The 24,097-nt window shown below is 39.3% G+C and overlaps 1 protein-coding gene across 1 annotated transcript in view; it reads left to right on the forward strand.

Moving 5' to 3' along the window:
- Positions 1-24,097, forward strand: part of LOC124596451 (insulin-like growth factor-binding protein-related protein 1) — a 151,910-nt gene that overhangs the window by 125,155 nt on the left and 2,658 nt on the right. The window contains exon 4 of the mRNA XM_047135588.1: positions 3,411-3,583. Coding sequence (XP_046991544.1) covers positions 3,411-3,583 — 173 coding nt within the window. The remainder of the gene's footprint in view (positions 1-3,410; positions 3,584-24,097) is intronic.

Here is a 24,097-nt window from a genome sequence, read left to right on the forward strand (position 1 = left end):
ATTCTGTGGAGAACCTCCTCATTTTGTATTTCAGCAGACTATTTGCAATGAAGTTATGCAGTCTAGTGGTAAGACATTCAGTAAGATCCTATCTCACATAAAGCAAGAAATTAGTAATCCTTAGCAACACAAAAGAAAATTAGAAACATAACTTATTACTCATTCTTCTTACAAATTATCTGAGTATGTGGATTCAAGGACTGAAAGGTTCTGTAAGCTACATGACAATCAGCAATGTTTGTTTTATAAAGACGAATAACAAGCAGTAACATACTATAAATAGGCCTCAGTATTTATGCATGCAAAAAACATTCTGTTTCCAAAGTAGGAGCTTCCTTTCTAATTTACTTGGTTTCTTTAGGTGGCATTAGTGTGAACAGCATTAGGAAGTATAGTGATAGTATGTTGTTGATACAGTATATAGTTTGTATTAATGATGTCTTTGTCTTTTGTTAATGTATATGTTGACTCCACATACATGAAGATTATCCTCCTTGAGCGGGTCTATCAAACATGATTTTAAACTGCAAGTGCTGCTAACAGTAAATGTCCATTTAGGTCGTTAGGTCGTAGTTATACCCCACAATCCGTATGATATTCCATTCCAGCAGTACAATACTTGTTTTGTGTATATGAAATGTATTTTTATAAATTCTAGAAGGAGCTAATACTGAATTATATTCTGTATAAGTTACATGGAAAAAATGAAGGTGTCGTTTTCTGTGTGAGAGAAATATGTATTATAAATTTAATGGGTAAAAGGAGTAAACTCACACAGGTGTGATGTTCAGATTAATTACTTCATGATTTTTGTCAATGTTTTCACTGCTACCTTATTGTAAGCTGATGTATTATTATAGAAGACTATTATAAAGTAAACTTGGAAGCAAGGAAGAAAGGATAATTTGATACTAAAACATGTGAAAGAATGCACTTGTACTGTTACAATCTATAACAAACCATGCATTTATCTGCGTGAGAAGTGTTGAGTATTTGTACATAATATTACTGCTTCTGTTCCATTAGCATGAATTTTAAAGAGGTACTGTACCACTTCACAGTAAATGAGTGGTGCAGTGGTAAGACACTGGATTTATAGTGAGGAGGAATGTGGTCACAACTTCATTTGGTCATCCAGATCTAGGTTTTCCATGATTTTTCTAAATCACTTAAGGTGAATGTCAGAGTGGGCCCTTTGAAGGGGATGAGCAATTTCTTTCACCATCCTTCTGCAACACAATGCTCATTTTAATGGTAGATGCCAGTTATCAAAGTGTATGCTTTTTAACTTCTATCCCAAAATAGGGTTATTTGCTAAAAGAATTTATTATTTGGTATTTTTTTCAACTAAATGAAATGAAACTGGTTTTGCAATTAAAAAACTCACTTAAAAGAAAGTTAACTTTAAAAATATAACTAAACAATCTGACTAATAATTTACATTTAAAAAGTGCTGATGGTTCTGTTCTAACCCAACAACACTGTAATTTGTTGCTCGAACAGTACACACGCACATGGAGGGCAAGGTACACTTTAATTAACAATATATAGTAATTAGTTCCAACAGGAAGCACAGCTGGCAGGCTGTGCACGCTATTGCTGCTGAACTAGTCAGTGACAGACACACAAAATTGGTAGTTACAACAGCCTCATAATACATTTTCTTTCAAAACTAATTTTTGTCAATATTATGGCTAATGCACAAAATAGCAAGCAAGTTAACTGGAATTCATAAATAATTACCACATGACAATGGACTAACAGGCACTGTTGAAGCAAGGAGAAGTTGCAATGTCATTGCAAAGTACTTGCAAATCATTGCAGGGGCTGCAGCAGGGATAATGGAGATAACAATTGGGGCATGAGGTGCATCATGACTAATACAGCTGAACTGTCAGAGCTTCAACCTTATAAAGCCTTACTCACAGAAGAGTGTGTAACTTATTGTCCATTCCTAGTAGCCAAAGAGGCGAATCTGATTTATGAAATAGTTACTGAAAACTGCAGAAAAAAAAAAAAAAAAAGCTACAGAACAGGCTCACTGTCCAAAACATAATTTGTTAAGAAAGCCAGTTTTTTTTTACAGTTTCTTCTAATCATTGTAGGAGGGTGATTGTCTCCCCCCCCCCCACCAACCACCCCCCCCCCCCCCACCCCCAGCAGTGCCCCTCCTGTAGAAATCACTATGCTTCTTCCTCTCTCCCCACAAACCCTACTGAGAGGAGCTCAGCATAACTTTTACAGACTGTCCACTGGAAGGAAGGAAGATTAGGGTTTAATGTCCTGTCAATATCAAGGTCGTTAGAGCATGAGCACAAGTTAAGAATGTTTCTAGAATGGGGAAGGAAATCAGCCATGTGCTTTCAAAGGGACCATTCCAGCACCTGCCCTGAGAGATTTGGGAAAATTAGAGAAAACCTAAACCTGAATGGCTGGCCATGGACTTGAACCATCATCCTCCCAAATACTAGACCAGAATGCTAACTGCTGCACCACCTCACTCCATGCCTCTCCTCTGGAAACCTCCCTGCCCCCCTCCCTCCCCCTCCCCCTTCAGTTTGGTGATCAAGAGAACAGCATGCCCCCAGATTTGTTAACGAAATGCCACTGTGTTGAACCTTAATCTTCATTCTGCTTCTGAACTATATTTTAGTGTTTCTTTACCTCACTTCCTATACATAAGTTTTCTGATAAATGAATTAATTAACCAGCTTATAAGATTGAAGAAAATTCTCTCTTCCAGGCAGTACTAGCACAACTTAAGCTTTCTTTTTCCTATTTAAATTTCGTTTGAGTAACATTAAATAGTTCATATCAATTTAAAAATAGTTAATTATTAATGCTGATTATAAAATCAGCTTCGCTTTGTTTATGGATTCTCTGACTTTTTCTACACCCTAAAAAGGTCTCCTTCACAGTCGGATCAGTGTAACACAATGAATGACTTATAATATTTATTGCTGTATTTTATTTCCTGTTGTTTCCTTTTGTTATTTTATTATATGACTGTTGTTCTTTTTTTCATCTGTGTCCATTTTTGAATGAACTGTTATTTGAATACTGAAGTCTCTTCTGTTATCTCTGATTTAGTTATCATCACTTTTAACTTTTTGATATTTTGTAACTTGGTTGTTTTCTGAAATCTCCTGATTAATTAATGTCTCATGCTGTTGCTTTATTTATTCTTTGATCTGTAGTTCTCAGTGACTTCTGTGCATAGTCCTAAAATTTCATTATCTCCAATCCTTTTTTATCAAAGGAACTCTGTATTACAAGAACTGAAGATAGACCACCTTTTGTATATGACTATCAGGTTGCTGTCACCTTAGTCTGATATTTCTTTCCTAGTTTCCTTTTGTTATAATTTAATTTTTGGATGTTCCTTTTTTACAAAAATCCTTAAATTATAGGTGATGACCTGTATGTAGCAGTACAAGTACGTGGTGGTCCAGAATCTTACATGGAAACATCATGGGTGCAAATTGTTGATCTACGTAAATCAGATGCTGGGACATACACCTGCATTGCAGTCAATTCTGAAGGAATGGCCAGTGCTTCAGCAAAAGTTACAATTCATGGATAGGTGAGTATATATATAAGCTGTGGAAGTAGTCTTGAGCTCATTAGAAGTCTGAAATGCATAGTAACACAGATGTCTTAGTTGCATTGGTCACTTCATAGAATAAAATGGTGTATTAAACTCAGTACTATACACACTGTGAAGATGTTAAGGTATAATAATGCCACATGTAATACACCTGTGAAATGACTATCAATCATCATTTCCAAGCCACTATAATACAGGGAAATGGTTCTTATTTTTGAATATCTGGAGGTAATTTATGCGTGTAGTGCTCTACTATAGTAGGTCTGTAGAATAAATAATAACATGGTCCATATCTGTATAAGTGCACACGTTATTCTCACAAAGATGGTACAACAGGGATAAATCTGCACTGCTTGAAGCTATTATATGAACTGTCTGACACAAATAACTTGTGCACAGTCTCAGTTGACCACCAGTGATATTATTTATCATCACAGAGTTCCCACAGAACCTCCCTCTCCCCATAGTGCAGAGGACTGTGAGCATAGATATGTAGAGTTTAGAGGTGAAGAGACAGAATGGAAGTAGAGAGGTCGTCAGGGCACTGTGTGGCAGGACAGGTGTATTGTCATCTCTGCGAGTTGGTTTGGGGAGGGGAGGCAGTGTATTCCAAACAGCATACAGGTGGTAGTCATGAAGTTGTGCTGGTACATGGTGAGGCTAGTTGAAGCACGACTGTCTTGTGATATCAAAGTTTGGAGGGGTAGTGGAGGGGTCAGTGGGGAGAGATGGCACTGCTGCGGGTGCATGATCAGAAGAGGGCAGGTGGGGAAGCATAAAGGTGAGGAGACCATAGCACAGAAGCAGAAGGTGAGAGTGGCGGTATTGATCTCATGTGGTATCTTAAAGGTTTCCTTCAAGCAACACGTAATAGAGCCATCTGCAATCTGCATGCTGCCTCTTGATTAGGACGTCATTATAGATCAATCTGATGTCAAGGCCTTCAGGAAGAAAGTCATGGACATTGAGGCACAACTGAAAAGTCAGTGGTACATCCATCACCAGGCCACCTAACAGAGCAGTGGAGTGAGATCATCAGGGATCATTTCTAGGTAAAGCTAATTCTACAATCCCACTGGCTTAAGGTGACTGACAGTAACTGTTGTAGGTTTCCTATGTAACAGTATGTCAAAGGCACAGTTCAAATGGTTCAAATGGCTCTGAGCACTATGGGACTCAACATCTGAGGTCATCAGTCCCCTAGAACTTAGAACTACTTAAACCTAACTAACCTAAGGACATCACACACATCCATGCCCGAGGCAGGATTCGAACCTGCGACCGTAGCAGTTACGCGGTTCCGGACTGAAGTGCCCAGAACCGCACGGCCACCGCGGCCGGCGAAAGGCACAGTCATCCCATCAAAGTATCTTGTGTGGACCTGAGAATGGGGGCTGCAACGCTGGTCAGATTGTATCATTACACATCACAAACTCATAATCTTTTAGAGTCATGTGGGGGAATACTTTAGGTGCTGTGTAAGGAAAAGGGTAGAAATGTGGAGCTGGGCGATGCAGCATTTTACTCATGAAGCCAGGCCAGGCAGATCAGGAGTCAAAGGTTTTTGGAACACAAAGTCACCATTCAGGGAGAGCACTACACCATACAAAACTGTTAGAAACTGATGAGCCTCAAGCAGAGGTAGGTGTAGACAGGACACAACAAACTTTCAATAGGAAATTGAAAAAGAATGTAGGAAAGTCATCGAAAAGGAAGAAAGTTTTGTTGTTAGGCAGTTCTCATGCCAGAGGTGTAGGCCAACTTCTGCAGGAGGAATTAGGACCAGAATACCAGGTCACAAATTTTTTCAAACCAAGTGCTAGTCTGGATCAGGTGACAGAGGATTTAGGTTCACTCTGTAAAGGATTTACCAGGGAAGGCACCGTGGTTATTGTGGGAGGGCCAGGGAACAGCATCGACAGAGATCCTGGGTACAGGATAGAGTGTGACCTGGTAAAGATTGCGTCGGCATCGAGACACACCAATGTTGAATTTGTATCTGTCCTGAGACGCCATGACCGGCCTCATTTGAACTCTTCTGTTGGGAGAGTTAATTTGGAGTTGGAACGGCTGCTTGTGTCGGGTGCGGGGGCTCATATTGGTGTGGTTCCTGTTGATTTTCTCAGTAGGTGGGACTATACCAGGCACGGCCTACATCTCAACAGGAAAGGGAAGGGGAAACTGGCTGGGGTAATAGCAGGAAATTTAAGGGGGGGAGGCACTGCCGTGAATGGTAAAATACCAGTGGTTACAGGTGTTGGAGCAGCACCTTTTTTAGGATAGGTAAGACAGAAAGGTGTCAAGTTCTACGAGAGGTCAGGATTGAAACAAATCTTCAGTTTAGGAAAGAAATTCAACAGCACAATTCTAGCACATTGGATCACCAATCACAGCTATCAATTATAAATTTTCACCAATCACCAGAAATTTTATCTCCACCAAGTTGTATCTCAGTCCTAGGTAATTGCATTGATGAACTAAAGTCACCCAACCCAATTGACATAATCTGCCTCTCTGAACACCATGTGACCACTGGTATAGGAACTAGGCCTAAGCACAATGAGAAACTCAGACAGGAGAGTACTGCAAATGTTAGAATAAGGAAAGGTTCTCATAAAAGTATAATTAAAAATAATGTAAGTATATTTCATCAAAATATTGGGAGTTTAAAGAATAAAGTAGATGAGCTTCTGGTTTGTTTGGAAGATTTAGAAGCTGAGAATGAAATAGATATACTATGCCTGTCTGAGCATCACATTGTTACTGATATGGATAAGGTAAATGTAAGTGGTTATAAGCTCTCTGCACATGTAATGAGAGAAAATATGGAGAAAGGAGGAGTTGCCATATATGTCAAAAGTTATCATTGTGCAAAAAGTATAGAAACAAAAAAGTTTTGTGTAGAGAAACATATAGAAGCATGTGCCTGTGAGCTTAAATTAAATAAAGGCACATTTATAATTGTAACTGTATATAGGTCCCCATCAGGAAATTTTCATCTATTTCTGAAAAATTTGGACTCCTTGTTGTGCTATCTGTCAGACAGGGGGAAGCAAATTATTATTTGTGGGGACTTCAATGTAGATTCTCTGAAAGAGGGTAATAGGAAAAATGACTTTGAAGTATTACTCGGTTCTTTCAATTTGACACCCGTTATTGATTTTTCTACTCGGGTGGTAAAGGATAGCAGCTCACTGATAGATAACTTCTTTATAGACCAAGATAAGTTTAACCAGATAAATGCTCAGCCTGTTGAGAATGGTCTTTCTGATCATGGTGCACAGCTAGTTACAATATATGACATAGCTCCATTCAGCAATACTAAACAGTCCTTCAAAGTAGTACGTTCAGTCAACAATTTAACAATTGCAAATTTCAGGGAAAGCCTACAGCAGTTAGACTGGGATGAGGTGTACCGTGAACCTGATGCCAATTTAAAATATAATTTATTTCATGACATTTTTGTAAATGCATTTGAAAACTGCTTCCCCAAGAAAATAGTTAAATATACTTGTAAGAAACCTTGTAACAAACCATGGCTTACTAAGGGTATAAAAATATCTTGTAACCGGAAAAGGGAAATGTATCTGACAGCAAGAAAGAGTAGTGACCCAGAAACTATCAAAAATTATAAAAACTACTGTGTTATATTAAGAAAAGTTATTAAAAAATCCAGGAGCATGTGTATCATGTCTGAAATCAGCAACTCTGATAATAAAATTAAAACAATTTGGAATATTATTAAAAGAGAAGCAGGTCAACCAAGAGCAGAGGAAGACAGTATTACCATCAAATTGAATGAAAACTTTACGAACAAAAAGTCAGAAGTTGAAAATATTTTTAATAATCATTTTCTAAATGTTGTGGATATAGTAGGATCCAGGTGTTCATTAGAAGATGCTAGGCTGTTAATGGAAGAGGCCATACCTATGCAATTTGATACAATTGAAATCTCACCCACTTCTCCCTCTGAAATTAGGAAAATAATAAACTTGCTTAAAAGCAAAAACTCACGTGGAATTGATGGCATTTCCAGCAAAATACTAAAAGCTTGTTCTCAACAGATAAGTAAGATTCTCAGCCACCTGTGTAATAGCTCTCTGGAACAGGGCATTTTCCCTGATAGACTGAAATATGCTATTGTTATACCTTTGCATAAAAAGGGGGATAGATCTGATGTCAACAATTACCGTCCAATCTCCCTTCTAACAGCTTTATCCAAAATTTTTGAGAAAGTAATGTATTCAAGAGTAGCTTCACATATCTGTAAAAATGAAGTACTAACAAAATGTCAGTTTGGTTTCCAGAAGGGTTTTTCAACAGAAAATGCCATATATGCTTTCACCAGTCAAATTTTGAATGATCTGAATAACCGAACACCACCCATTGGGATTTTTTGTGATCTCTCAAAGGCTTTTGATTGTGTAAATCATGAAATTCTGCTAGACAAGCTCAAGTATTGTGGCATGAGTGGGACAGTGCACAAATGGTTTAATTCGTACCTAACTGGAAGAGTGCAGAAAGTTGAAATAAGTAGTTCTCGTAACATGCAAAGATCAGCACATTCCTCAAACTGGGGAACTATCAAGAATGGGGTTCCACAAGGGTCAGTCTTGGGTCCTTTGTTGTTCTTATTATATATTAATGACTTGTCATTCTATATTCATGAAGAGGCAAAGTTAGTTCTCTTTGCTGATGATACAAGTATAGTAATCACACCTGAGAAACAAGAATTAACTGATGAAATTGTCAATACTGTCTTTCAGAAAATTACTAAGTGGTTCCTTGTAAACGGACTCTCACTGAATTTTGATAAGACACAGTACATACAGTTCCGTACAGTGAATGGTATGATGCCATTAATAAATATAGACCTTAATCAGAAGCATATAGCTAAGGTAGAATATTCCAAATTTTTAGGTATGTCCATTGATGAGAGATTAAATTGGAAGAAACACATTGATGATCTGCTGAAACGTTTGAGTTCAGCTACTTATGCAATAAGGGTCATTGCAAATTTTGGTGATAAACATCTTAGTAAATTAGCTTACTACGCCTATTTTCACTCATTGCTTTCATATGGCATCATATTTTGGGGTAATTCATCACTGAGGAATAAAGTATTTATTGCACAAAAGCGTGTAATCAGAATAATAGCTGGAGTCCACCCAAGATCATCCTGCAGACATTTATTTAAGGATCTAGGGATATTCACAGTAGCTTCTCAGTATATATACTCTCTTATGAAATTTGTTATTAACAACCAAACCCAATTCAAAAGTAATAGCAGTGTGCATAACTACAATACTAGGAGAAAGGACGACCTTCACTATTCAAGATTAAATCTAACTTTGGCACAGAAAGGGGTGAATTATACTGGCACTAAAGTATTTGGTCACTTACCAAATAGTATCAAAAGTCTGACAGATAACCAACAAGTATTTAAGAAGAAATTAAAAGAATTTCTGAATGACAACTCCTTCTACTCCATAGAGGAATTTTTAGATATAAATTAAGAAAAAAAAGAAAAAAAAAACAAAAATATTGAAAAAAATTAAAAAAATAAAAAAATAAAAATAAAAAATAAAGAAAAAAAAACACAAAAAATAAAGTTGTTATACTAACTTAAGTATGTTGTTAAATTAACCTAATTATGTCATGTATTGGAAAATTCGACTCGTTCCACATCATTACGAAATATCGTATTCATGATCCATGGAACTAGAATTAATCTAATCTAATCTAATCTAACCTAATCTGAAAATTTCTGTGAACGAAGGTCACATTTATGGTCTGCACACACTCTCAGAAGTACCCATGGTAAGCCTCTGTCCAGAGTGTGATATGGCATATTAGAGCCACCTTTAAGGTGTGATGCCACTGCTTGATGAGCCTGTTACTCTGTGGATGACACACTGTCATTCTAAATTGATTGCTGCTGAGCAGGTTGCACAAATCAAGGAATGGAGCCGATTCAGAGTGCTGACCCTGGTCGGTCATAATGTATATGAGGCAACTGAAGCATGAAATCCACGTGTTTACAAAAGTTATGGCTGTGGATTCAGCCATAATATAAGTGGTACAGCTTCTACTCACTGAGTGATGTGCTTGATCTCCAACAGGATGTACCAATAGATGTCAGAGGTGGGTAGTGGCCCTACAAGATAGACATGTAACGCCATAAACATTCTTTTGGGACTTCAAAGCAAACCAGTGGTGGCTGAGCATGGTGTGGTACCTTGCTCCTTTGGCACAGAATGCACGTATGAGTCCAAAGCTTACAGTGCTTCACATTAGGCCATACAAAGTGGTCTGGCACCAGGAATGAAGTCAGGTGCATGCTGGGTCATGCCAAGTGATGTAACTGGTTGAAGATGACATGGTGAAATGGTCAAGGAACAAGTGGGAGTGGCTGTTACTGTGCAATGTCACAAGTGATGGGATGGGTTGCACCAGGAATAAGCTGAACTTTGATGCATAGATTCATGGGCAAGTTGTGAAGAAGAGCCTGTAAATGTTGGTCTTTTGTTGCATTTCCTCAAACTGTTCATAGTCAAAGTGGGATGAAGTGGCATTTGTGCAAGAGCTAATCTGCCATGATGTTTACCACACCATTCAATGACAGACATTGGTAGTGAACTATGCAACTTAATCTAAGTGCCAATACAGTCAGGAGCAAGAGTTCTTTGGTGAATTTCAGATAGAGTCTGTGAGCAATTGGTGGTCTGTATAAATAATCAAAGGGCATTGATGTCTTACCGGAATTAACATGCTGCTTCTTAAACTGACAGTAGCTTTTAATCAGATGCTGGCCACTTGCATTATGGAACTAAAAGTTTGCATGAGGAAAACAGAGTGACCATTTGAAACCCCCTCTTCTTGCTGCAGATCTGTGCCAACAGGGAAGTCACTCATGTCCACTGTTATGATGAGCTGGATGTCATTGAGAGGGTGCACCAAATTGATGGCTTGGAGGAGACAGTCTTTAATATATCCGAAAGCAGATTGCATCTCTGATGTCCATGTGAGTTTAAGTTTGCTCATAGTGCTCTTGCCGACAAGGGCTCGAGTGAGAGGCTCCTGAAGAAGTTACCTGCATAAGGTGCTGTCAATAAAAATTTACCATGTCTAAAAACTGACATAGTTCCTGGTAGTCCTGTGGCAGTGGCAGTTGTTGATTGGTCTCTGTGTGCTGTGGCATAGGGAAAATGCCAGAGGCATTTACTATGTGGCTGAGGTTGACACTTCCTTTTATCGGAGTTGGTATTTCTTTTTTCATTGATCACAACATGGCAGTCAGACAGCATGCCAAAAATTTGTTTGAGATGCATGTTATGGGAATCCTCATTGGGTGAAAAAATAGGTGTATCATCTGGCTATACATAATGGAATGGGAACTTGAATAGTACACTATCGATAAAGCACTGCTATGTTTGAGTGGCATTCTTAAGTACATACAGCATAGATATAAACTTTGCTGATTGTATTAACAAATGATGAAGCACTGTGAAGAATTTCATGTTGTCACTGATGACATAACCTGCAGCAAAAATGCTTTACACAGTGGCAAACCACAGGCTTCACTGATCCAGCCAAAAAGGTGCCAGCTGAAGATGTGTACCCTGTCCAGTAGGTTGTCACTGTAATGTTCATAGAGCAAGAACAGGTGTGCAATTAGACATCATAAGTGACACATCTTGATGCATAGTAGGTGAGTGGAAGACAATGCTGCCGGCTGCCTTAGGCCTGGAGCAGATGATCTTGTTTGCATTGCAGATGACCTCTCAGCCAAAGTGAGCGAATGCAAATCTGACCATTGGATTGATGTGGCTTTGAAGCAGCCCAGTTTGTAAGTTTAGCAGAATCTATTGTGATATCACAGAGTAGGTTGTATGATGCACTCCGTTGTTCACTGCCTGAGCACCATTGTGAAATATGTTACTACCTCTGTGGATAATCTGAGATGCCTGGGGGCGGGGAGGGGGGGGGGGGGGGCTCTATCCATAACCACAGATATCATAACTTGAGAACTGCTGTCTGGATGTGTGAAATGTGTAGCACAATCATGGGATGATGACAGCATTGTAGTGTGCAATAATCGTAGATGTCGCAAACTGAAAGCAAACATGGTCATTGTAGGTCATCAGTGTAGTGCTCTGATATATATGGCATGTAGAATGCCTAACAACATGATCTACACTCCTGGAAATTGAAATAAGAACACCGTGAATTCATTGTCCCAGGAAGGGGAAACTTTATTGACACATTCCTGGGGTCAGATACATCACATGATCACACTGACAGAACCACAGGCACATAGACACAGGCCACAGAGCATGCACAATGTCGGCACTAGTACAGTGTATATCCACCTTTCGCAGCAATGCAGGCTGCTATTCTCCCATGGAGACGATCGTAGAGATGCTGGATGTAGTTCTGTGGAACGGCTTGCCATGCCATTTCCACCTGGCGCCTCAGTTGGACCAGCGTTCGTGCTGGACGTGCAGACCGCGTGAGACGACGCTTCATCCAGTCCCAAACATGCTCAATGGGGGACAGATCCGGAGATCTTGCTGGCCAGGGTAGTTGACATACACCTTCTAGAGCACGTTGGGTGGCACGGGATACGTGCGGACGTGCATTGTCCTGTTGGAACAGCAAGTTCCCTTGCCGGTCTAGGAATGGTAGAACGATGGGTTCGATGACGGTTTGGATGTACCGTGCACTATTCAGTGTCCCCTCGACGATCACCAGTGGTGTACGGCCAGTGTAGGAGATCGCTCCCCACACCATGATGCCGGGTGTTGGCCCTGTGTGCCTCGGTCGTATGCAGTCCTGATTGTGGTGCTCACCTGCACGGCGCCAAACACGCATACGACCATCATTGGCACCAAGGCAGAAGCGACTCTCATCGCTGAAGACGACACATCTCCATTCGTCCCTCCATTCACACCTGTCGCGACACCACTGGAGGCGGGCTGCACGATGTTGGGGCGTGAGCGGAAGACGGCCTAACGGTGTGCGGGACCGTAGCCCAGCTTCATGGAGACGGTTGCGAATGGTCCTCGCCGATACCCCAGGAGCAACAGTGTCCCTAATTTGCTGGGAAGTGGCGGTGCGGTCCCCTACGGCACTGCGTAGGATCCTACGGTCTTGGCGTGCATCCGTGCGTCGCTGCGGTCCGGTCCCAGGTCGATGGGCACGTGCACCTTCCGCCGACCACTGGCGACAACATCGATGTACTGTGGAGACCTCACGCCTCACGTGTTGAGCAATTCGGCGGTACGTCCACCCGGCCTCCCGCATGCCCACTATACGCCCTCGCTCAAAGTCCGTCAACTGCACATACGGTTCACGTCCACGCTGTCGCGGCATGCTACCAGTGTTAAAGACTGCGATGGAGCTCCGTATGCCACGGCAAACTGGCTGACACTGACGGCGGCGGTGCACAAATGCTGCGCAGCTAGCGCCATTCGACGGCCAACACCGCGGTTCCTGGTGTGTCCGCTGTGCCGTGCGTGTGATCATTGCTTGTACAGCCCTCTCGCAGTGTCCGGAGCAAGTATGGTGGGTCTGACACACCGGTGTCAATGTGTTCTTTTTTCTATTTCCAGGAGTGTATATCTGAGTAAGTGCACAATTTACTTTCACAAAGTTGGTACAACAGAGGTACATCTGCACTGCTTGAAGCCACTGCATGGTCTCAGTTGACTGCTATTGATATTGTTTATTGTCGCAGAGTTCCCACATGTATTTAACTTTGATTTAGTCTACTGCAGTAGTATGTAAGGATATAGCTGATATACAAGAATGATAAAGGATGATTGACTTCTGCAATTAACAATGTAGGAAAAGATAGATCGCTAATTGCAGTAAAGAAGACATGTCAGGTTGCAGAGTGGCACAATTAAAAGACCCTCATATAAAGCCTTTGGCCCCAGCCTTCATCAGTAAAAGAGAGAGACACACACATTATTTGTGTGCGTGCACACACACACACACACACACACACACACACACACACACACACACACACACACACACACAAGCAAGCATCCCTCATGCACACATGAGTGCCAACTCCAGCCTCTCAGGCCAGCCCGAGATGCTGGAGTTGGTGGTCATGTGTGTGTGTGTGTGTGTGTGAGAGAGAGAGAGAGAGAGAGAGAGAGAGAGAGAGAGAGAGAGAGAGAGAGAGGGAGAGTGGCAAACTGTCTTTTCCTACATTGTTGATATTCCTACCTGGAGTTGCCATTGTTTAACTCCTGGAACTGAAGTATCTTATGATTGTAAGAGAGAACTCTACCTAATTCAGAGAACAAGCTGTAATCAAGCTTGATTACAACAAGTACTGTGTAACCCAGTAATTAAGCAAATGCAACACATGCCCTGTGCAAGCCTTCCCTCAAAGAATAAGGTAGAAACTGCCTGGAGCATTATTAAATAATACACAAACAAAAAAGTGTCCCAAATGAAACTAATTCACAGAGAATAGCTCTGACAGAAATTATGACATTTTCAAATCATTGGCTACAAAGTTCAGTGATTACTTCCTGAAAGTGGCAGCAAACATTGCACGCATTAATAAACAACCAAATACATACGCATCACATTTATTTGTGTAGATACTGCAGGGATCACCAACATATGTTAGTTTCAGAAATAAAAACCTTGAGAGGATTACAAAATTTATTGGGACATTATACTGTAACAATCTACCAACTACAGTGGTATTTCTAACAGAATATTAAAATCTTGTGCTGTCTAAACAGAATCACCCTTCATCTATTTTTGTAACCAATCAATAACTTGGGGGATATTTCCTGGCTGACTTAGTAATAAAAAAAGTATTTATATAATTTATTTTCCAGTCTCAGTTGTATATTTTTCAATATAACTAATTTTGATTTCTTTGGATTATCATCTAATGTATGTAGCTGCTTTGAACAGCAACCCATCATGTAGTTCTCAGAACTATACATTATAACACAATCTCATGATGAATGTCACCAGGGTTGCCAGAAGTTTCCCCAAGTGAAATTCCCTGATATTTCCCTGATTTCCAGACAATTTTTTGCATTTTGCATTTTACCTGACAAATTTTTAGATCTTAAGCGTAAGTAAAGATGTAAGTTGACAAAAAAATGTAAGAGCTTTTGTATTTATAAACATATTATTAATCCTCTCATTCTGAATGAACAGTAAATTGTCCCCTTTACAGGATATATGGTCTCAAGGGCAAGAAAGTTAAATACACAGATGGCGAACATTATATTGTAAAGGTAAAAATGCTACAAAAATATCAGTGCTCTTCAATTGCAGAACAGACATTGACACACATCTGTATGTCTATGATCTACCCTTGAAAACACAAATTTATCAGGGCAAAGAAGTAAAGTGTGTAGGGAAAATTTTGCTCGGCTAAAATTTTTTTTCATCTAAAAGCTATGACAGTGACATATTTGGAAATCATCATTTAAAAGGAACTCTTTTGGCAGAACCCAATATTTAATTACAGTTTATCACTCCAAAATGCCATACATTATGTTGAATACTTGAATTTTGTGTTTTTATTAAGACCATCTGATCGCTTCCATGAAAGCTTTTAAAGATAAAACATGTTTTACATGGAATCAAACCTTTTAAATATATGTGATGGCATAAAGTCATGATGCAAATTGTTTGAATCGAAGTGCAAGAATTTAATAGGAACAGAAAACTGTTCATCAGATTAAAATCAATAACAAATTTGAAGTTTGTGAAAACTGCTTTTATATCGACATCTCTGACAATCTTATGATTAAATTAAAACTAAACAGATGTTTTGCCTTTTCATTAGGTGTTGCAATATGTGAAAATGCAGTAATTTTCAGCAAATTAGGGACACTTTCAGCCCTTTCATGTAAAATTCGAACAAATTGTAAGCTGTGACAAAGCACACTGTATGCATAAAATGAGCAGTCAAATGATTCAGGCATTATATTCAGTCTTAAATGATAGTGTTATAATTTTGCATGGCTGCAGTCCTGATAATTACCAGCAGTCCCAATAATTTCCATCTGAGAATGGAGGGCTAAGCGAATGGAACAACTATGTACAAGTGCTAAACTAATGTAACAATATATACATATAAAAATAATTACAGCACATTTCTTCATCCTTTGTATACAAGGGCTATCACAGGTTTTATTAGGTGCAGGTGTAGGAAATTTAAAAATTGTACTTGAAGTTAACTTTTAGCAAATAACGGAAGTTTATCTGCCTAAATTCATACACAACATACACAATACATCCACTGTTTTAGGAGTCTGTCACAATTGCAAGTGCATTGGGATGTTAGTGAGTTGACATTGTGCAAATTCCACTTTATTTTGCCAAAGAAAGTAAATTTTAACAAGGAAATGAGAGAAATGTAGCTGTTACATGAAATGTGCCACTTTTGAGTGAGTGGTTTTCACGAGACAGCAAGCTTTAGTTGCTACAAATATAATAAAGGGTTTGGACCAATGTCTGTTATTTTACAGGTATTGTGTGATTTTTCTTTTGAGAAATGTATGAGTACACAGCATACAAGCTACCAGCAACTGACACAATTTTTTTCCTTATTTTTCATGCTTTCTAATTTATAATCTACTTTTGAAGTGCCAGAATATACAGAATAAATAAAATGTTTGTAAAACGCTGCACTGTTCAATGTACTTGTGGTGAGACAGTCGCAATTCCTGAAATCCATTGTCCATGGCCTCTGGACTGCCAAAAAGCACCGCAGTCCTGGGTCCATGGAAAATCCGCTGCATTACCCTACACACAAACAGACCCGGTCTGTGGGAAGATTGGTGAGACTAGGTCTGGTGGACAGGGCCTGAACATTAGTGGGGAAAGACAGGCTTCAAATTGGCAGGCCTGATCCATTAGAGCCACGAAAATGGCCTGTCGTTTTGGCCCACTGAGGAAATCCATTCATGTGGCCTCTATTCATGAGTCATGGACAGCATGTTGATGAAATGAGACCACAGTGATCAATCCACATAATAGATAACTTGTGCATATAGTCTGAGAATCAATAATAATGAGGATCAATAGCAACTTACCATGAAGATGATCACTGAGCCATATGCAGACATCTAGAAAAGAGATTCACACCCTCATAACTAAAATTTTGGCCATAGCCTTTGTCAGAAAAAGAGAGCACACACACTTTCACACAATTACCCAGACACAAGTCATGCACTCATGAATGCTGCCTCTTGCCACTGCGTCTACAGTCTCTGAGAATCAGATCCAAACAAACCGCTCCTCATGCCTCCCTACCTCTTGTTGTCAGCTGCTATGCTAGTGGCAGGAAGTGGTGGCAGCACTGACTGCAAGCTGAGGGAAGTGGTAGGAGGGGGAGAATCAGTAGGAATGAAGGAGTAGGGAAATGGTGCACATACTCAGCTGTGCCCAGCCAGCAATGATGCATGATATCTCAGTAAACAAACCTCTTCATCTACTGAGACAAAAACACAGTTTTTCCAGTGTTTTTTTATTTATTTTTAATATCCCTGATACTTTCCTTCTCTGGTGCATTTTAAATTCCCTGATATTCCCTGATTTCCATAACTTGTGGCAACCCTGGTTACCTATAATGAGACTTAAATATGCTACAGAAAGAATCATCTGTAAAACAGGTGATAAGCAGACTTCCTCCAATTATAGACTTACTTCACTGCTTTCAGAGCTCTTAAAAATGCTTGAGGAAGGAGTCTTTTATAGAATGTTGTCTTATTTAAATGAGCAAAAGTTGTGAACTGCCTCTGAGTTTCGTTTTTCAGAAGGATTATCCACAGAGAAAGTGATATATTATCTCAGAAATAAAGTGCTGGCTGAGCTAAACAAGAAAAATTAACTTGTTGGTATGTTCTGTGATTTTGCCAAAACCTTTGAGTGTTTGAATCACAAAATTCTCCTAAACAGACTGAAATGTTATGGCATGAGTGATATCCTTCTTACATGGAAGGAGCCATACCTTCATAACAGAAAACAGAGTGTCTTATTGATAGACGTGTCACAGACATAAAATTAAACACAGAAAGAGAGAACGGAACATTTAGGATCCTACAAGGATTGGTCATCAGCAACCAGTGAAAGACAGTGCCACAAGTTACCTAAATGCTGTACATCTAGTATGTCCACTCATTATCAATTGACCTAAATCCACCTAGTGATGGATGTATAATCTGCCAAAACACATAGTAGAAATTATAATGTATGAGGGTTACTCCAAAAGAAATGCACACTATTTTTTTAAAAATCCATCTTTTATTCTACATGTTTGAAAGCTTTACAGTATGTAGATCTTTTAGGAACAATATTTTCACTTCTCCACATAATTTCCATCCCTCTCAACTGCCTTATGCCATCTTGGAACCAGTGCCTGTATACCCGCACAGTAAAATTCTGGACCAACCTGTTGGAGCCACAGTTTGGCAGCATGCACAAGGGGGTCATCATCTTCAAACCTTGTTCCATGAAGAGACTCTTTCAGTTTCCCAAAGAGATGATAGTCACATGGAGCCAGGTCAGGACTGTAAGGCAGATGTTTCAGTGTTGTCCATCCGAGTTTTGTGATCGCTTCCATGGTTTTTTGACTGACATGTGGCCAATAGCAAAACATCCCACTTTTGCCGATGTGGTTGAACACGACTCAGTCGAGCTTGAAGTTTCTTCAGTGTCGTCACAGATGCATCAGAATTTATTGTGGTTCCACTTGGCATGATGTCCACAAGCAAGAGTCCTTCAGAATCGAAAAACACTGTAGCCATAACTTTTCCAGCAGAAGGTGTGGTTTTTTTTTTTTTTTCTAGGATGAATTTGCATGATGCCACTCCATTGATTGCCTCTTTGTCTCTGGTGAAAATTGATGGAGCCATGTTTCATCACCTGTCACAATTCTTCCAAGAAATTAATCTCCACCATTCTCGTACTGTTCCAAAAGTTCGCTGCATACCGTTTTTCTTGTTTCTTTGTGAGCCACTGTCAACATCCTGGGAACCCACCTGGCACAAACCTTTTTTAATGCCAACACTTTCAGTATTCTGCAAACACTTTCTTCCCCTATCCCAACGTAGCATGACAATTCGTTTGCTGTGATGCGTCTGTCAGCAGTGACCAATTTGTTAACACTCTGCGCATCTTCTGGAGTGTGTGAAGTACGTGGCCTGCTGCTGCGAGGATTATCCTCAATATTGCCATACCTGCTTACATCACACAACCTTCTTGCCCACTAACTAACTGTACTGCGATCGACAGCAGCATCTCCATACACCATTTTCAATCTCTTGTGGATGTTTCCCACTGTCTCCTTTTCACAGCACAGGAATTATATGACAGCACGTTCCATCTGATGAACGTCAAGTGTAGCAGGCATCTTGAAGACGTGCTGTGATGGTGCCACTCATGGGAACAGGTTGAACTAAGTTTGAAAATAAGCAGGAAGGATGTATCTACACACTGTAAAACTTTCACACATGCACAATGAAAACTGTACTTTTACAAAAGTAGTGTGCATTTCTTTTGGGGTGACCCTCGTATACTGATTACAGCAATTTTTTAGCTTCAGTTGTTTTTTAATTAACCTCCAAAAGAAAGTAATATAACAGAGAGATTAAAATAAGCTTGTGTAAGAAAACTTCTAAGAATGGGTGATACAGCTGACATATCAAACTAATGCTCATTCTCTCTGCTAACAAATTCTGCCAAGGTCCCAGAAGAAATGATGTTCAGAAGAACTTTTGACTGCTTGAATGTCACCTCAATTTTAGTTTGGTTTCCAAAAAAGAAGGTTAGGATTTAATGTCAAATTGACATCAAGGTCAACAGAAACAGAGCACCAACATGCATTAATTCAAGGATGGGGAACGAAATTGGCCATGCCGTTTCTAATCTCAGAATTCGTCTGGAGTGATTTAGATAGATAATGGAATCCTAAATGTAGATGTCCAGATGGAGATTTGACTGTTTTTCCCCAAACCCGAGTCCAGTGGCCTAACCACTGCACCACCTTACTCAGTATAGGTATTCAGCAAGTGCTGTTAACACATAACATTATGTTATCCTTTAGTGTTCGTATTCTGAAATCTGTAAACAGCAAAATGGTACTAGTCAGAATCCTGTGTGAGCTGTCCAAAGCCTTTTGCTGCATGGACCATGAAATTCTTCTAAAGAGAGCATAATTCCATAGTTTGAGCAGAATAGTGCGGGCATGGACTAAGTTTCATTTAACAGGTAGGAAATACATACTGATGATAACTGGACAGATAAAAAATTTCAGAGCCAGTGACGCCTTTTTCTGATAGAAGGGTTGAAGGGGAAGGAAGAAGGATGAAGGGAAATGAACTGGAGATGATTAGGAAAAGTGGTAGAGTTCAGAGAAGTCACCCAGAAACCAGGCCAATGGAGACTTACCAGCCTTAAGTCCGGTAAGTCTCTACTGACCCAGACTCCTGGGTGACTTACCCAAACTCTACCCCAATTCCTACTCCTCTCCACTTCCTTTCCCTTCACCCCTCTTCCTTCCCCTTCAACCCTTCTGCAGAAGAAGGAGCCACTGGCTCCAGAAGCTTACATAAGTAAAATCTTTTTATATGTGTGTTCTCCTGCCATCACTTGATGAGTAGATTTTTTTATCTACCCAGTTACATTATGTGGTCAAAATTAATTATTTTAATTGTTACTGATAGTGGAATTCAAGCTACATCAGAGCTAGGTGCAGTGGATATAGGAGTTCCAGAAGAGACCGTTGCTGTTTCTTACATCAGTAAAGGACCTCCCAATCTTTTATATTACCAAGAGCAAGCTTATCATCTCAGAAACAAATTACAGCAGCAGTTGCAATTTTAGTTTTTAATACCAGGAGCAGTTTCAGCCTGCTAGGCTATTTTCAATTGTTTATGAACCTAAGATTATGGAGGCACACAGACAGACAGACAGGCAGGCTTACTGACTGACTCTGAGTCTGTCTGTGTACCTCCATGACAGTAGGCTCATAACCACTTGAAAATTGCCTTGGTGACTGAAATCAATCATGGTGTTAGAAAATAAAATTGCACTGGAAGAACATCTGTTAACCAAGTCTTCCTTTGTATACTCAACTGATTATTATAAAAAATATGAATTAAAAAACACAAATTGCTTCAACTTTTGGCTTCCAAGCTCATGTCAAAACAAATTGTAAATTGCTCAGCAGTGAGAAATCCAAATTTTGAGTTTTGTCCATCTAAAACACTCTTGTACTAATCTTTTCTGAAAACTACAGATTTGACAATGACATGACAGTATATCCTATACCTTGTATGTTTTGTTGATAAAATCTGCTCTCTCATCAAAATGAATAGCACACACAATATGAAGTCAAAATAGGACTTGCACATCATCCAAACAAGATTTAAATTGCACTGAAACAAATAAATTACTCAATCATGAAAGTGTTCAATGCCATACGACAGGCAAAATATTCTTGCTCTTGGGACACCAAAATTTAAGAACACATTCAAGAAACATCTGATGCAAAAATCTTTTCACTCAATTTGCATTTTTTTTAGCACAAATGATAATGCTGGAATTGTGTTTTAGGCCATTTTTTGGATATTTCATTAGTTGAAACTTATATGTCAACACATATACCTCTAATGATGTTTATAATTAACAAATAGAATGAATTTAGGATGAACTGTTCAATTCACAACCACAGTACTAGTGGCAAAAATAAATTACATATTGAGTATGAATCCCTGTTGTAGTTCAGAATGGAGTTTTATATTTTGCTGGCAAAGTCTATAATAGGTTTCTAGAGACATTGGGCAGGAAACTGAAAATACTCAGATATTTAAAAACAAAGCAAAATAATACCTCATTGGCATTCCTCTTTTACTTCCTCAAAATATCTGTACTTAGTGACATAAATTTATAAATCCTCCAAATAATTTGGGTACCTTGTTTCATCTAAATAGCTTAAAGCTGAACTGCAAGAAAATCTAAATTATGCAGTTTAAGATTAAACACACAATAACAAACTGCCTCCAAATTATTAATGAAAACCTGGAACTGTCAGACACATATCATAATAAATTATTCCTAGGCATGTTTGTGGACAAAGACACACACACACACACACACACACACACACACACACACACACACTCTCTCTCTCTCTCTCTCTCTCTCTCTCTCTCTCTCTCTCTCTCTCTCTCTCACACACACACACACACGCACACACACCACAACTAACCCACACAAGAAAGGTAGTATATCACCCATATTTTGAATTAGTTTGAAATATTCAGCCATCATATGAGAACATGCAAGTAATGTGTCAAAAATATTATTGTTGCAGAAGAAAATAATTTAAACACATGTAACACAAGATCTAGAGGCACATACCATTCTTTGTTAACAGATCAAAAGCTATTAAACATTTTTTCTCTGTGAATGTTTTAGCTAATTTGCTTCTTGCACTCCTAGCTTAGACATATAGTCTATGACTCCTCAGAACAAGTATATGAACATTTAAAACAAATAAAAGGAAGAAATATCTGCTTTATGGAGCTAGGGATATTGAAGAAGACGCTATACAAGTTCCCCAGAACCATGATGTGTGAAGAAAGTGGGTAAGGGAAACTGGCTGGTGTTTGGATCTCTTCACCAGCAATTGCAGGGTTTTTCTGGCATCTGATGGTTGTCATAAAGAGTGTGCTGTCAGCCTTGTACTGATATATGTCTCAGGAATGTTGTTCCACTGTTTGGTATGGACGTGGTCCAATCATGTTTTGAGGTGGTATCATGTACAAATGTCAGATGCCTCTCATTGGTATCAAGCATAATTTTAGAACTGTACTGTCCTGGGAAAGTATCCTCCAAAGTTCTGTTCAGAGATGCAGTCAAAATTTTAGTGGTGAGTTCACCTTTCAGGTTGAAAATGCTTGATTACACTGTGCCCACCTCATCAATATCGTCCTCAAGTGATCAACTAAATAGAATGACCTATTGTATCTTCTGTCATAAAACCAATTGAGCATGCTTGGAACCAGTTGAAGCTAGCAGTTGATTTCTGCAGGAATCTTCCTCAGACACTGGATCACCTAAGAAGGGCTGCTGTCAAAGGATGCAACATGCATCAGCAGCAACATCTCAATCACCTTGATGATTACTTGCCAAGGAAGACCCAAGCATTTTTCAGTGTGCAGGATTAAGAAATGTAGCAACAGATTTCATTTCATAATTACGTAGAAGTGTATACTTGGGAACTAGTTGCCTTTATTTAGATTATTGTTTAATTTTTTAGTTCACAGTAAAGTTCTATTTTGAGTTTCATGAGGCTTATTTTTTTCATTTTCTGCTTTCCTAGAATCTAAAACCACAAAGTTTTACAGATGTGCAACTGATACAAATCTTTTTGTGAGGCATTCATTTTGACTTTCAGAAATAGTATTGGAGATTTGTGTAGTATATACACAGAAAAGTTATAGCATCTTAAATTTTAAGCCAAGCTTCATTGGCTGTAGCTAATGAGAAAGTAAATCAAACTAAATACACCTCTGAGTGAAAATATTACAATTACTATCTGCAATGAGACTGACTGCCACCTGATGGCAGTATGACACATAGCACAGTCAGGGAAGTATGTAAGTGGGACAAAGATAACTATGGAATCATTCTAGAAATGACACAATTTGCATATGAGTAAATCAATTAACATAAGTGATTTTGACAAAGAACAGATTAGTCTGGACTGGCAGCTCGAAACAAGCATCTCATAAATGTTGAACCCGGTTGGCTGTTTGTGTTCTAGTGTTGTGAGCATATACAAAAAGTGGCTGAAGACTGAAGAACCAAAACTAAGCAACAAAGTGTTAGACATCCATGCCTCATCACAATACAACAGAGGTGTGTGCACTCTGTAAACCAGGACAGGTGATGATCTATAACAGATCTGATGACAAAGTACAGTGCTGGTGCAGGCATGAGTGTTTTGGAGTGCATCCTTCAGTGCACAGTGTTGAACTTGGGGCTCCGTAGCAGATAATCCCTGCATGTCTTCATGCTGACCCAATAGTATCATCAGTTATGACTGCATTGGGCATGAGAACATGGAGGTTGGACTGTGGATTTAATAAAAAGCAGGTCAACAAACAGATGCTCAAAACATGTTCCATGCCATGGTTGCAGTCTGATGGAGGCAGTATTAAGCTACGGTGGACATTTACCTGGGGTTCCATGGGATCTGTAGTAGTAATCAAAGACACCATGACTGCTGTGGACTACATGAACATTATTACGGGCAACCTGCATCCCTTCGTGTTTTATGTGTTCTCCCTAGTAATGCCATCTCCATCTACATATGAAAAGGGCAGAATCATGATATAGGGGTTTAGAAAGTGTGACACTAAACTTACATGATGCCTTAGCTACCAAATTTGCATGATCTGAACCCAACTGAACACTTCTGGGATG

This window comes from Schistocerca americana, chromosome 1 (assembly GCF_021461395.2).
Source record: "Schistocerca americana isolate TAMUIC-IGC-003095 chromosome 1, iqSchAmer2.1, whole genome shotgun sequence".
NCBI lineage: Eukaryota > Metazoa > Arthropoda > Insecta > Orthoptera > Acrididae > Schistocerca > Schistocerca americana.